Below are 16,272 nucleotides of genomic sequence, written 5' to 3'. Positions count from 1 at the left end.
GTTAAATGACCCTTTCATATGGGTCACATATCTGATACTTATATTAGAATCATAACAGTAACAAAATTTGTATTGAAGTATCAACAACAATTATTTTATGGCTTAAGGGTCAGCAAAACATGAGGAACTGTATTAGAGGGTCGCAGCTTTAGGAAGGTTGAGAACAACTGCCCTAGAAAATAGTCTCTAGCAGCACTATTGCATCCGCTTTGCTCTTAATAACTCTACAAATAACCTTAAAGATGTTTTCTTTCATTATAACCCAAACCTAGGTGTAAAACTACCAGACTTAAATATAAAGTCACTTCCAATAAGTCAAAAGCATGGAAGACCAGAGATGACTCTTTGAATCCTGATTCAGAAAACCTATAGGAGTCATTTGTAAAACAACAGGGGTGATGAGAATTTGGACTAAATAATTAGATACTATAACAAGCTTATTACTTTGGAAGTATGATAATATTAATTAATATATGAATGATTATAAGGGCTTATTTTTAAAGATATAAAAGTATAGGTATTATGATGACATCAGAATTTAAAATATTATAGGATAAAAAGAAATTATAGCAAAATGCTGGTAACTTTTTCTTAGAGGAGGGAACATCATATTATTGTGCCCCTTTTTATATGTTTAAAAATATAAGAAAAGGAAAAGAAGGAATAAAGTGAACTTAAAAGCAGGATTACCTTTTCCCAGTCAGCTCAACCTGGCCCTTCTTATTCAATAAGAACTTGGAATCATTATAGCCCCATCCATTCCACTTCATAACTTCTTGCCTAATGAGAAAAAATATATATACATGTAGATAAACATACAAGACCTATTCTGGTACTAGATATGGCTCAGCAGCTGAAAGTGTGTGATGCTCATACAGAGGACTTGAGTTTGGCAATCAGGACCCATGTGGGGTGGCTCCAAACTACCTGGAGAATCCAATACCTCGGGATTCTATGTGCATATCATATACCTATATACAACGCTCTCATGCATGCTCATGTGCTCACGATTTATCTCCTTCTCTCTCATGTATACTTGATTAAATTTCATTTTATGAGTTTCTACATAATCACATATCAGCAACTATCACCATTTCCATACTTAATACTAAGAAAATATGTAAAACCGCTAAGACAAACACCAAGATCAGTTCACTTATTACCGACTTTAGATGCCAATCTCACAGCCCTTTTTTCTTGTATTCTTTCCAAAACATCCAAAAAATTTCACTAGCCTCACAATAGGTATTCATGTCATCAACATTGCTGGTGTAAAGTAAGATACTAAGAAAAGAATTATTTTATTCCCGTTTCAGTCTTTTCATGTTCAATTTGTCTCTTACAACTAATATTAATATTCTCTGTCTCTTTCTCCCTCTCTCTCTCCCCCTCTCTTTCTCTCTCTCTCTCACACACAAAGTAATTTTTAACTTTTTTAAAAAATCTTGCTAAACATTTCAAAACCAAACAATGTATCATTAGCTTTTAATTTTCACAATAATTTAAAAGACCTTATGTCCATTACTACTAGTTGAAATAAAAATGAAAACATGAAAATGCCCTACATATTAGCAATTCTAAATATAAAGTCATTGTAATATGCTATATATGCTTCACAGTAAGCTACAATCAACAAATGTAATACACTCAAAAAGAGATGAAAAGGAGTGGACTTAAAGATAATTGTTTCATCTTAAATATTGAGTTTAAAGTAGGGACACAGCCTGGCATGCTCAAATTTCTGGGAGTGGTCCCTAGTAGTGTAAGTAAGTAAACATAAGATGGCCTACATAACTCTGCAGCTAAAACTGGGAATGCACGTGAACAAGAAACTGACTTTTACATGTTAGAAAAATATAACAATTTTTAATTTTTCTGCTATAGTGAAATAGACCGATTTATAAGGTAGTATGATGAGTATGTAGTGGGAAATTCACAAAGAATCAATCTTTAAAAAGGCTTTCTTAAAAAGGTAGTTTGACAAGTAGTAGACATGTTAATAAAGCAGAATCAAACTTAGTGAACTCCTCAAGAAGGAAACAACAGACCAAGCAGTAGTGAGAAAATAATAAAGACCAGGAACAAAATTAATAAACAGAAACTAAAGATAGCTGTGCCCCAGGGGGCATGGTGTTATAAGATGGTAGAGCCCTTAGTAGGCGGGGTCTAGTAGGAGGTCTAGAGGCATCAGGGACATGTCCTAAAAGGGGCTGTGTATCCCTGGTTTCTTTCTTACAGCCTAGGCACAGAATGACTAATTTGTTCTGCCATGTGCTATTAGTGTGACATGATGCTGCCTTACCAGTGGCAACACCAAAACTGGCACCAGTCACAGAAGGAAACCTCCAAACCATGAGCCAAAACAGACCTCAAATTTAGCAATTGATCCTAATTATGTAAAAACTGACCCTCCTATGTAAAAGGCTGCAAGTACCTTGATGTGAATTACAGCTTCAACATTTGTAAAAGAGAGTAAAAGCTTCACCTTACAAAATTCAAATGCTAAAAAGATCCTTAGAAAGTGCCACATTTTCCAGATAAAGAACTTTCAACCCAGTCTCATGACAATATCTAAAAACGGCTAAATTATACCTTCATGTAACCAAGATAGTTTTAAAAGCCCTCTTTTCACCATTTTAATATTTTCTCGAAGGCACTATTCTAAATTCTTATTGTGGTCATTCTGCACTGAGCCTGATGGAAACATTTAAGAATCAAGGAGCAGTCCCTGCTCCGTTGTTTGTCTCTGCAGCTCCTTCCATGGGTATTTTGTTCCCCCTTCTAAGAAGGATTGAAGTATCCACACTTTGGTCTTCCTTCTTGAGTTTCTTGTGGTTTGTGGATTGTACTTTGTATATTCCGATCTTCTGGGCTAATATCTACTTATCAGAGAGTGCATACCATGTGTGTTCTTTTGTGATTGGGTTACCTCACTCAGGATGATATTCTCCAGATCCATCCATTTCCCCTAAGAATTTCATAAATTCATTAATTTTAATAGCTGAGTAGTATTCCACTATGTAAATGTACTACATTTTCTGTATCCATTCCTCTGTTGAGGGACATCTGGGTTGTTTCCAGTTTCTGGCTATTATAAATAAAGCTGCTATGAACATCCAGAGACTGCTCCACCTGAGAATCCTTCCCATATTCAATCATCAAACCCAGAAACTATTGTGGATGCCAGCAAGTGCTGGATGACAGGAACTTGATATAGCTGTCTCCTCAGAGGCTCTGCCAGTGCCCATCTAATAAAGAAGTAGAGGCTCACTGCCTCTACTGAGCACTGGACTGAGCATAGGGTCCCCAATGAAGGAGCTAGAAAAAGGACCCAAGGATCCTCAGAGCTCTCAGGGACTAAAACACCAACCGAAGAGTACACATGGTGAGATTAATGGCTCCAGCATCTTATGTATAGCAGAAGATGGCCTAATCGGTCACCAATGGCCTTGAGGAGAGGCCCTTGGCCCTGTGAAGGTTCTATGCCCCAGTGTAGGGGAATGCCAGGGCCAGGAAGCAGGAGAGGGTGGGGTGGTGAGCAGGGGGAGGGGGAAAGAAACAGGGGTTTGTTTGTTTGTTTTTTGTTTTGTTTTCGGAGGGGAAACCAGGAAAGAGGAGAACATTTGAAATGTACATAAAGAAAATATCTAATAAAGATTTTTTTCTAAAAAAATTTAAAAAAAAAGAAAGAAATGAAGGAGCAGCTCTAGCACTGTGTATGGTGCCTGTTGTCTTCCTATCACAGAGTAAACTCTGCCACTTAGAATAATAATCTAGGGCTGGAGAGATGACTCAGCAGTTAAGAGCACTGACTTCTGTTCAGAAGGTCCTGAGTTCAAATCCCAGCAACCATATGGTGGCTCACAACCATCTGTAATGAGATCTGATACCCTCTTTTAGGGTATCTGAAGACAGCTATAGTGTACTTACATATAAATAAATATTTAAGCCGGGCAGTGGTGGCGCACGCCTTTAATCCCAGCATTTAGGAGGCAGAGGCAGGCGGATTTCTGAGTTCAAGGCCAGCCTGGTCTACAGAGTGAGTTCCAGGACAGCCAAGGCTACACAAAGAAACCCTGTCTCAAAAAAACAAACAACAAAAAAATAATAATAATAATAATAATAATCTCAAGGCACCAGGAAAGCTGCAATGAAGAATGCAAAGTCCTTAGAGTTCCCAAACATTCCAATAAAAGGAAGTTGTTCACAACTAAACCAAAAGTAAATTAGTATCACGTCCCAGGCATTCAGAGTCCTGAAGCTAACCATACCAAATTTGATGATGTCGTCAAAACCCAAGACTCTTCCTACTGCCAAAAAGGCTAGCTTGATTTTACCCTATTAAACATGTTTTACAAACTTGAAGAATCAAGTAGTACAAATAAATATGAAAAGGAAAAATTACTTGTTGCAACAAAAGAAAATGGATACTTAGAGACAAGCATCACATATACACAAGGTGGCAGTATTCTCCTAGTAGATGTATGGTTGCACACTCGATTTTCCCACTCCCCAAGCCTATTACTCAGTCACCAGGTGAAATACTATATTTAGATTTAGTATTGTTATTACTAATCCATAAGGAGTCCTTTTATTTAGTCTTAAATGAGATCTCGCTTTTGTGTCTGTCCCTGGAGACAAATCATCAGATCCCCACTCATCTTCATTAATAACTTAACAAGATTCTGGGTTTAGTGCATGGCTTATGCCATTACTTTTTCTAAGCAAGGTATTCTCAAAGTCAGGAAAAGGAAAAGTTATTTCACCTACTTTTACTATGAGTTAACAATCTTTTTAAAGATCGTTTATAAGAGCCAATAACTTTTTTAAAAAGATTTATTTATTGTTTTATATAAGTACATTGTAGCTGTCTTCAGACACAACAGAAGAGGGCGTCAGATCTCATTACGAATGGTTGTAAGCCACCATGTGGTTGATGGAATTTGAACTCAGGACCTTCTGAATAGCAGTCAGTGCTCTAAACTGCTGAGCCATCTCTCCAGCCCCAAGCTAATAACTTCTAAAGCTTTTCTGATAAAATTCTAATGAAAGATGCCTTTCTTCTTATTCAATTCAGAACTTTGACCTATCCGCTACAGTTTGAGAACAGCATTTTTTTGTTTGGTCGGTTGGTTTGGTTTTTGTTTTTTTAAGATATATGTATTTTATTTCTATGGGTATACTGCAACTGTCTTCAGACACACCAGAAGAGGGCACAAAAAGCCATTACAGATGGCTGTGTGGTTGCTGGGAATTCAAACGGGGACCTCTGGAAGAGCAGTCCGTGCTCTTAACCGCTGAGCTATCTCTCCAGCCCCACTACAGTTTGAAATGAGGAAAATAGCTTTGGGAGAAGGGAAGAGAGAAATGGCACTGAAGTCTCACTCAGTGATGGCCAAGCTAACCAATCTCAGCATCAGCCACATCCAAACCAATTGCATATGGACAGAATGAGCAGAAATCTAACCCTCCTCAAGACTCTCTAATACAGATCCTTATTATCTGGCTTGTGATTGACTGCTTCAAGACTGGTACAACCAAAGAGATCATGCGACATAAGAAGTGATGAGAAAGACAGCAACACATACACACTTATTGAAAAAAAATACACTGCGAAAACTTCCCATAGACCAAGGTATGGTGACATATGCCTGTAAGGCCAGTAGTCAGGAAGCTCTGACAGGATCAGAAGTTCAAGGTCAGCAGGGGGGAGGGGTGGGGGGAGATAAGGGAAATTCTACAAATGAAGTTTTATTTCCACCAATTTCTTTATTGAAAAGAAAAATGAAGTAGAGTTCTCACTAGAAATATAGAGATTAGAAGGGGAGAAAAGTATAATACTTACCTTATTGCAAGTTTAACTTAAAATGTAGGTCTTTTGAAATAAATTTTAAGTCATCTTCATACCTAGACTGCTAACCCTACAAAATAATCCTTAAAAGTAAGCTTTCAAAAATGTTCACAATGTACCCTTCCTGAATCCGACAGTAAAACAAAAATCCCTTTTCAAAAAAGTAGTTAATATAAAAAGTTTGGTACTATGTACAATAGTTTGAGTTATTTTAGAGAAAACCTTAACAATTTATGTATGCCTGGTTGTGAGATGTGACATCTAACTTATAAAATAAACTGACCATTACTAGGTTTTGATTAGTATCTGAATCACATACTATTTTCTGTTGCCTGATATAAAACTCACCACCCTACCTTTATCTGATTATGCTTTTATTTCCCACACAGAGAAGGAACCAAGTCAAACACCATTAAGTACTAGTTTTGCTTTCTGTGCAGGACTGCGCTATCTCTGAATATTCCTGAGAGAACCTCCACTTGCATAACCTGAAGTCTTAATTCATCACAGAACTAGAGCCATGGAAAGCATCCAGTCAATGAACTAGGGACAAGTGCAGGGCAGAGCAGACAAACCCAACAAAACTGAACATTACCCAGTACCTGGAGTTTATTCAAGATACTTGTTGGAAGATCAATGGATGCAGACTGTACTTTGAAGATATAAGTAGTCTCAGAAAACTTTACAGCCTCATGCAGCTTAAGACTGGCCTCCAGGGGGCTGGAGAGATGACTCAGAGGTTAAGAGCACTGCTCTTCCAGAGGTCCCGAGTTGGAATTCCCAGCAACCACATGGTAGCTCATAACCATCTGTAATGGGATCCGATGCCCCTTCTAGTGTGTCTGAAAACAGCTACAGAGTACATAATACATAATACATAAAATAAATAAATCTTAAAAAAAAAAAAGACTGGCCTCTAATGTCTGATCCTTCTGCCTTTGTCTCCTAAATAACAGACTTATCGACATGTACAACCATACCAACTTGAAAAGCATAATTCCTACAAAATAAGCTGAGTTAGAAGAAAGGTGTAAATAAGCCATGCTGCAAGATCCCACTGCTACCACCAGCCACAGTGTTCTCTCTTAAAACCTTGAGCCAAAACATACTTTTCTCTTCCCTGAAGATGATTCTGTCAAGTACTTTGTCACAGTGATGAGAAAAGCTAATGAACTGGGTTCTGTAACATTGCCTGTGGTTGTTGTAATAAAGTTTTACAAACTTTTTTCTTACAAGAAAAAGCAAAAACAATAATTTTGTTTTCCATCGTGAACTAGTCTACCTACTTACTAATTAAATTTGATCACTAGTGAGCATAAATGTGCTATATGATCTAAATGATTAATTACAGGACTCTGCCAAGATCAGGTTTCTAGAATGATTCAACAAGGTAATACTCTTGCCATCTATACAAATTGCCTCATGACAAAACTTGTACACTACAATGTCATACTTTAACACATGCCAATTTCCCTGGATGCCCCTATTGGGTTTCAGCGCTAGCTGCCATACTTAGTCCTTTGATGCAGTAAGCTGTTAGTTTGCTATTTGTTGCCAGTCTAACACAAACTTAAACATGGGACTTAATAATACAGAGAATTGTTACCAAAAACATAAGAGGTGTACTGGAGAGATAGCCCAGCAATTTTTGGTTTTTTGAGACAGGGTTTCTCTGTGTATCCCTGGCTGTCCTGGAACTCACTCCGTAGACCAGGCTGGCCTCGAACTCAGAACTCAGAAATCCGCCTGCCTCTGCCTCCCAAGTGCTAGGATTAAAGGCGTGCGCCACCACTGCCCGGCATAGAACACATGTTCTTAATAAGGGATTAGGAGACTCTGTCTCAAATCGGTAAAGTAGACGTAATAAAGAAAGACACCCAATATCTTCTGCACATTCACGCACATTTACACACATGCGCGCACACACACACACACACACACAGTAGAGAGAGTGTGTGTGTTTAAAGAACTCAATTACATTCTTCCAGAGGGCCCAGGTTTAATTCCTAGTACCCCAAAAAAATTCACAACCATTGGTAACTTCAGTTCCAGAGACCCAATGCCCTCCTCCAGTGTCTACAGGCATTGCATTCATATGGTGTACAGCCATATATACAGGCCAAGCACCCAATTACATAAAATAAAAATATTTTTTAAGGTTTTTAAGAGGAAGAAAAATACAAGTGCCCCCACTAAGCAACTCTGCAGAAAAAATCCTATGCTAAGTATGCACAAGTGATGCCAGTTACAAATCCAGCTATAACTCCTGGGTAACTGCTAGAGACAAATCCATGCCCTGGTCCATAAGTAAATACATCCACCGCATTTCCTTCACTAGAGAATGGAGAGAGAATGTGGAAATGCATTCTGTGAGATATTACACAAAAATCAGAATCACTGAAGTATACTGCCACCAGATTTTTAAAACAATAGCGACTAGTTTTTTTCTATGCAGAATCTAGATTTAAATGAAATGAAAGAATACTATTTGCAAGAAGAAGGGAGAGCACTAGAAGGTAGAAGGAGTATAAAAGTAATGTACATGATGTATGTATGAAAATGTTATGATGAAACCCATTATTTTACATGCTAACTAAAAAAATTAATTTAAAACAAGAAAAATGAATGAGGAAAAATTTAGAAATACAGTGTTGAATACAAAGAAAAGGAGAAAAAAGATCCAGAGCATAACAGCACTTAAGAGAGAAAAATTAACTAACTTCATTTTATAGAACATATATACATATCTGTCTCTCTATGGGTACCCATCAATGTTGTTTCCTTTTTTACCTAAAATATTATTAACACCCAGCAGCAGTCCCCTCTACCTTGTAACAGTTAAGATTGTTATCTTTGCTTCCAGGAACCAAAGTGGGGAAAATTAGCTTCACAAAGTTTGGAGATGGCTCAGTGGCTAAGAGTATTAGCCTCTTGTGAAGGCAAGAGGACCTGAATTCACATTTCCAGCATCCACATAAAAGCCAAGCATGGTAGTATGCCTGTAACCCAGCACTGAGGGGTGGAAATAAGGGATTAGGAGATTCTGTCTCAAATCAGTAAAGTAGACAGCAATAAAGAAAGACACCAATATCTTCTGCACATTCACACACATGCACACACACACTAGAGAGAGTGTGTGTGTTTAAAAGACTCAATCACATCAGTAGTATAAACATTACTCACTTTAATTGCACAGTTCTGGCTGCCATCCTAAACCTAACCTATGACTAGAATTTCTGGCAGTGGGTGCTCAGAATCCACATTTTTGAACAAGCACTATTAGGATATTCCAACAGGGCCATCCACACACAGTTAGCACTACCTTAAGGTGTCAGCAGAAGTCAAGAACATTAGAATTATCTACTGAACAAGGAACACAATACTTAAGGTCAATGCTAGAAAAATCAAGTTGTTCTCACCAACTTTCTCCAAATCCAGAGATTAGAACTGAGAGAAAGAAAACAAAAGCTCACTGCACTCAGCAGAGAGCAGAGAGGTAGGCTCAAAGAGTTCAGCAATGAATAGGACAAGAGGGCAGAGTGGAAAGGCAAAGGGTGATAGGGAGTAGAGATGTGCATCCCAGCAGGGAGGTCCATAGATCTCTGCCCGACTTTTTTAAGAAATGGGAATGAGAGCTACCCAAAGGAATTTTTAACTAAATCTTAGTAAATGTTACCTACTAAAGAACCTCCTACTTTTATACATGTTAGGCTTACAAGCACAAAATTTTTTAACTTATTTTATCAATGAACTTGGCTCTAACACAAAAATGTTTACTCAAATTCCAGTATGTGTGGTAAACATTTCACACAGTGGCAACAATGAGCCATGCCTCCTCAGAGCCACCAAGGATTTCTAATGAGAGTAAATAGTATATATATAGTGCTGGAAAGGTGGCTCAGCAGTCAAGTCTGCACTTCACCTGTTGATCACCCAAGCTCAATTCCAAGCATCTATATCAGGTAGTTCACAAATGCCAGTAACTTCAGTTCCAGGGAATCAGATACCGTCTTCTGGGCCCCCCAAGACACTGTACTCATGAGCACAAAACCCCACTCAGACACACACACATGTGCATATTATTAAAATCTTTAAATAAATAAGGCAGAGAACAACCAAGAAAGATACCAGTATCAATGTCAGACCTCCTATGTATGTGCACACACAGGCATACACACAGATGAACACACATATACATGTGTATATTTAGAACAATTCAAGTAAGTTTTTGATCCATATACCATTCCCACATTATCTGTGCAACACCAAACAAAATGCATTGCATCTAGAGGAAAACAAACATCAAGGAAGAAGAAAGGATGATTCAGTTCTAGAATGTATGGTATGTAACTACAGTACATCGTTGTATCAAAGAATGAGAAACGGGCCTAAAAGGACTGATTGAGACAAATTCTCCAGTCATAAGCTGCCCTGTCAAAGGTTCTGTGTGACGTACTGCAGTAGCAATTGTGACAGCAGCACATGGCAACAAAAAATGAAGACTGTTGTTCAAGTTCTAGGTAGCTTCTTTAATCTGTTTCTCTGATTTCCTCAGAAACATCTCAGCCATACCTCTATTCCACGGCTCCTGTTTCTAGCCCTAGAAGACTTCAACACAAGTATGGATGGAGGTCTGTCTCCAAGTCTCATGCTCACTCTTTCTCAGGACAGAGGTGATCAGAATACTCAGTGAATTCTTAGAGAAAGCACCAAGCACCTTGGTTAATCTTTTTCTCTCTTTCTAATACTCTCTCATGTTAGCTCCCTGGAGCTATCTCCCCACAGAGGAAGCCTGAAGTCTAACACTGCCTATTTACATGATCCATCTAATTCAGGGTAAACATTAGCCATGTCCTATCTATAATAGATGACATTTCGTTTCTTTTTTTACACTTTTGTTTTATGTGTATAAGTGTTTTGCCTGCATTTATTATGTGTATAAGTAATGCCTGACTGGTGCTCTCAGAAGCAAGAAGAGGATGTAACCTCTTAAACCTGAATTGTAAAAGATAGTTGTGAACCACACCATGAGGGTGGTAAGGACCAAAGTCAGGTTCACAGCAAGAGCAGTGAATGCTCTTTACTGTTGAACAACTTCTCCAACCGACATTTTTATTTCTGGTGTGTCTTGTACCATCACTCAGCTGATTCTGGACTCAGACATAGAAAAGACATTATCCTGAAAAATCCAACAAATAAAGAGAAGACAGAGCAGTTACTATGCTGCTCAAGATCCACTCAAGATCCTCTGATTTAATTTAGGGTTGAAACTAACATACTAATCACACAAATAGCTGAAATCTTTTCAATTATAAGAAAATAAAGATGTGCTTTTAAAGTTCTATACAGTATCTCATGGGACTACGACAGCACTCCATTTCTCTGTAGCCTAGAAGCAGTTCTCTGCATTTCCTCCTAGATATTCTTACTAAGTGAACTTGGAGTGGACAGCTCCAGATAATCTCTGGACATGAGGAACATTTGGAGGAGGCCTGATTTATGACACTGTGCAAGCCAAAGATTAACACATCATGGTTTCTTACTCCAAACAGCCTAACCAAGCAGTAACTCCTCTAAGACCTCGCCTCTTCTAGTGTAATGTTGGTTCTCCTGCATTCCCCATTCTCTTTTATTACCAACACTGCCTTCTCCCACAAGGGCAGCAACAAAACTCACTCATAACTTACAAGCAACTAGCCTATCCTCTTAAACCACAGTTCATAGTTTCCTAAATTTTGAATCTCACTTTGTTGGGATATTTCTAATTTATCAATTATATAACATAACTAACACATTCAATACAAGACACAGTATTCAACTATTATTATCACAAATGATTTTAAGCTTAGCACACAAGGAAAGCAACTTAACAACTTTACCCCAGGAATAAATACCATGATGTAACAACAGGGAAACAGCACGGGAAATAAGCTAAAGTAGAGATAAGGCCAGAGCTGAAATACCATCTCATTCATTTCACAACTTCCTATCACTAGACCAACAAAATTAGCTGAGCTTCTACTTCCTCATCTGTAAGGGACATATACTTCCACCTTTTTTCCAGAGCTGTAAATGATGTAATATGACATAACATACACATGTTTTAGAATGGTCCCTTGGATGTTAACAAATTCAATTTAAAACTCCTATTAGCATTATCACTAGAATTCCCAGCTGAGAACTCATACCATACTACTTCATTTGGTATAGCTACCAAAATAAGCTTCAATTTTTCCAAAAAAATTGGATGTTGTCACAAGTCACTGTACAAGTAACCTTTGTGACAGCAATGAAGCTATGGCCTGCCTTCCTAGAAAGCATTTTTGAGAAGCCAACGCAGCTCTCTCTCTCCTGGAACATTTACCAAAGCTGTAACATGCTACATAATACCTCCAAGACTGGCCTTCAGGAATTGTTTACCTTTCCTCCCCAAGACAGAATCTCTCTTTGGCCTGGAACTCAAATAGGTTAGGCTTTCTAGCCAGAAAGCTACTGGGAGCCACCTGTCTCCACCTCCCTGGCAATGGACATATGACTTTTCCAGTCCTGACTTCCTTTGGTGATGAACAGCAATGTGGAAATGTAAGCTGAATAAACCCTTTCCTCCCCAACTTACTTCTTGGTCGTGATGTTTTGTGTAGGAATAGAAAGCCTGACTAAGACAATAACCAATATCACTACCCAGAGTAATGAAAGAGGAGTAACACTCAAATCACCAAAAGATTCCAAAATCACTGAGCACAGCTATAATCAACCTTGCTATATATGTACCTCAGTTCCTCCTTGCTCCAAAATGCACCTTCTCTTTAGGCTTGGTTCTTGCTGCTGTAGATGTTAAGACCCAGCTAAGTAACATGAATTGAAAGACTTGGGTTTCCGAATGAACAATAATCAAGTAGAACGATCGCACTCTGAGAAACCTTCTGATGCTTCATCTAACACATGGTTTTGTTTCCTTAATACAAGGTAGTAGTGTGCTTTTCACTGAATTAAATGCAAGCATTTTGATTAAACTTCAGAGTAGTTCTACAGTGTAGATGTTACCACTACCCAGCTAACCCACCTTCACCCTAAGCCATAAGTGGGCTCCAGTTGTCCCTAGGCTACTGACAACTTCAGTCTCTGACAGCCATGCAAGGACCACCCCTACTTAGAGCAGTTACCCTCAGCCTTAAGAAGTCTTACCCAGCCTGGCAGCAGTGATACACACCTTTAATCCAAGCACTCAAGAGGCAGATGCATGCAGATCTCTGAGTTCAAAGTGAACCCGATCGAAGAAGGAGGAGGAGGAGGAGGAGGAGGAGGAGGAGGAGGAGAGGATGAGGAAGAGGAGAAGGAAGAGGAAGAGGAGAAGGAAGAGGAAGAGGAGAAGGAAGAGGAAGAGGAGAAGGAAGACAGGGAGGAGGGGAGGAGGAGGAGGAGGAAGAGGAAGAAGTAGTAGTAGTAGTAATCGTCCTCTTACCTATTACATCAGAGCATTGCTATTTCTTCTCTAAATGCTGAAGGCAAAGGCCACTAAATCTAGTCTTAAGGAAACCTGCCCTGCCTACTTAATTTAACAATGGAGATGCACATATAAATGTTTAATCAGATATATACAAATGAGAAAATAGTCATGTGTATGAAGCTATTAGGAAAAATGAAAAATCTTAAACCCCATAACAGGTAATATCAGTGAACCAGAGGTTATAAATGACTCTCAATTTTACCCTTTCCTACCACCAAATATCCAAATTCTGGAAAACGTTCCTCCTCATATTCTTAAAATGGTATGCCTTAATTCAGAGTCCCAGCATTATGCATTAAAGATATGAGATTCATAACCACTGTCTTCAGACACAAGCAACTACAGCTATTTGTTGAGAGCTTGTGTAACAGACTGTATGCTGAACATCTTTCAGCTGCATTTTTCTGTAGCTAAAGCAAAAATGCAAAGCAGGAGTTAGTTCTTTGTTTTTGTTTTGTTTTGGTTTTGGTTGGTTTTATTTGGTTTTGTTTCCATTTTCTGAGACAGGGTCTCCAGCCTCTACCTCCCAAGTGCTGGCATACCCCACCACATCTTTCTTAAAATGAGGGGACACAGCTCTGAGGGAGACAGAAAGTTTACAGGGTAACAAAGGCCTAATGGAATTCAAACCTAGGTCTGTTTCCAGCCATTTCAGTGCCAACCAAATCTTCATTTCCATTCCAGTGTGTCCTTTCTGAAAAGTAACTCTAATGTTCTTTCCGGCCACACACCCTGAAACAAGTTTCCCTTGAGGGCCCTCCCTCATCCCTGCCATTCCCACGGCTTCTACCACACCTCAGTCAGTCCAGCAGTTCTCTAGTCCCTACTTTCTTTACCTGTGGACTATTCTGTTTGTCTACCATAAACAGTCTCCCCCTCCGAGGCTGTTTTCATTACAAACTTCAAGATTTACACAGAAACTCCTGGCTCGGAAAAGCCTTTAACCTAACAAATGCATATACTCAAAACTGGAGTTAAATGAGCATGAGTTTCAATTATCAGCTAAGTTTCTTAGACTGTATTATTACTTTAGTGCCCTACAGTGAAGAGCACATTTCAGAATCTCTGCATTTCTGGCACAGTGTGTGTGCAGTGAGAACTTACATGGGTTGAATTAACGAAGCAGTCCATTTGATTTGCTTCTGATGTATAAACAGTAACACAGGTACCTGCCACCTGCAGCACACTTCTTAATCTTTTTTTCCAATGTCTTCGTCCGTAAAATGGGAAGCTACTGCACCTACCTAACAGCTTAGGAACTTAGGAGTAATGGATATAGCACCATCTCCAGCACTTTGAAAGTACACATTCAAGTTAGCAAAATCTTTTTTTTATCATTCTCCAAGTTTTTCCAAACTGATCATCTCAGAAAACACCACCTCTTGGCAGCTTTCATCCGAGATGGAGATTCTCCTCCAATGGTCTTAAGATTTTACAAACATTCCTCACTCAGACTGCTGTCTTTTAGCTTCTTAAAGGATCAGTAGCTGGAATACCAAAGTCGTAAGTCACTAATGCTTGCAGTCTACTGCAACTCACTCACTCACTCACTCACTGGCTTCCTCCCTTAAAGTTAGAATACATGACCTCAAGGAAGTGGTAATCTACCCTACAGAGAACCAACCACTCAACACCTTTCCCCAGAGTACCACCATCCCACTCCAGCTTGCCCGTACCCAGGCTTTCAAGAATTCGCAGAAATCTGATTATCTAGTGCAAATTTAAACAACCTCCTCGTAGATTAAGAATCCTCCTGCTGCCCGTTCCAAGATAGAGAATGAGTTTCTAGCATCAAAAACCAAGAGTGGAGATCCACTTAAACCCTTTTCCCCACGAGGTCATGAAATGTGTTTCCTTCAAAAAGAGACCAAAATCCGGCCAAACCATCCCGCCCCTTCCCGACAGAGTCCGGTGTGTCTGGTCCACTCCCAGTCCGCAAGCCGATGTCCTCGCAGGGACCGGAATGCCTTCCGCCCACCGTGCCAACTCCCTGCCCACTCCCGCGCTCTCCTCTCCCTCAGCCCAGGCCGCGCGTGGCCTCCCGCCGCCAGCTCCATCCCGGGCCGCTACTCACCGCTTCTTGGGGATGGTGCCGGTCTCTGGTGCGGCGGGAGTGGCGGCGGGCGACGCCCCGGCCGCCGACGCGGCTCTCCGCGCTTTGCACTCATTGGTACTCGGAGCCTCCTGGGGCCGGCCCAGCAGATGGCCCGACAGAACCCGCAGCCGCCGGCGCGCGCGGCCCGCGTCTGGGTCCCGCTCGCTCGCGCCCGCCTCGCCCGCCGCCTCCGCCATGGCTTCCGCCTTGTGCCGCCGCCCGAGGCCGCTGGGCGCGGGTGAAAGGTCACTCAGAGCGGCGCCCCGCGCGACCATTCGCTGCGGCGCATCCCGGCAGTCACTGCGGCGACTGGCGGCAGGGGCCTTGCGCCTGGAGCTTCAACGGGCTCTGTCCCCGCCCACTGCAGCCTCGCCCCGCCCCTCCCCGCCTCGGCTACTCCCGCCGCCGCGCCTCGCCACGCCTCGTCTCCGTGGTACCTGCAGAGCAGGTGAGTTCCAGCGGAGGCCGGATTGGCCCAAAGGGTCAGGAAGAGAGCCAAACTACACAGCACACCCGCAGTTGCCAAACCTATGGGTGTGGCGTCCTGGATGTGGCCCGAGAGCCCGGAGGCTATTTTCTGGAACAGATGCCTAGGAGCCTGAATAGGAGGCTAGTGGTGCTGCTGATCTGGCAATGGAGCCAAGCCTGGTGAACTGATCTGGCAATGAAGCCTGGCGAACTTCCCCTAGGTCAAAACCAATCCTTGAAGAGAGAAAACCAGTGCCCCATCAGTCTCGTTTCTCATCACCTACTTAGTGTCTAGCACTGTGCTCAGCACTCATGTGGAGGTCAGAAGACAACTTCCAGTAGGCCCTTTCC

At 40.7% G+C, this 16,272-nt stretch overlaps 1 protein-coding gene across 1 annotated transcript in view; it reads right to left on the bottom strand.

The window, feature by feature from the left end:
- Agps (alkylglycerone phosphate synthase) overlaps nucleotides 1-15,789 on the bottom strand; it is a 92,761-nt gene extending 76,972 nt beyond the window's left edge. Inside the window, exons 1-2 of the mRNA XM_031370687.1 lie at nucleotides 15,433-15,789; nucleotides 691-780 (exon numbers count right to left, since the gene is read on the bottom strand). Of these exons, the coding sequence (XP_031226547.1) occupies nucleotides 691-780; nucleotides 15,433-15,728 (386 nt within the window). The 5' untranslated portion in view covers nucleotides 15,729-15,789. The remainder of the gene's footprint in view (nucleotides 1-690; nucleotides 781-15,432) is intronic.
- Between the last annotated feature and the right edge of the window lie 483 nt (nucleotides 15,790-16,272).

This window comes from Mastomys coucha, unplaced genomic scaffold, assembly GCF_008632895.1.
Source record: "Mastomys coucha isolate ucsf_1 unplaced genomic scaffold, UCSF_Mcou_1 pScaffold15, whole genome shotgun sequence".
Classification (NCBI taxonomy): Eukaryota; Metazoa; Chordata; class Mammalia; order Rodentia; family Muridae; genus Mastomys; species Mastomys coucha.
The sequence above is the reverse complement of the archived record's forward strand: the minus strand, read 5'-3'. Positions and strand labels throughout refer to the sequence as shown.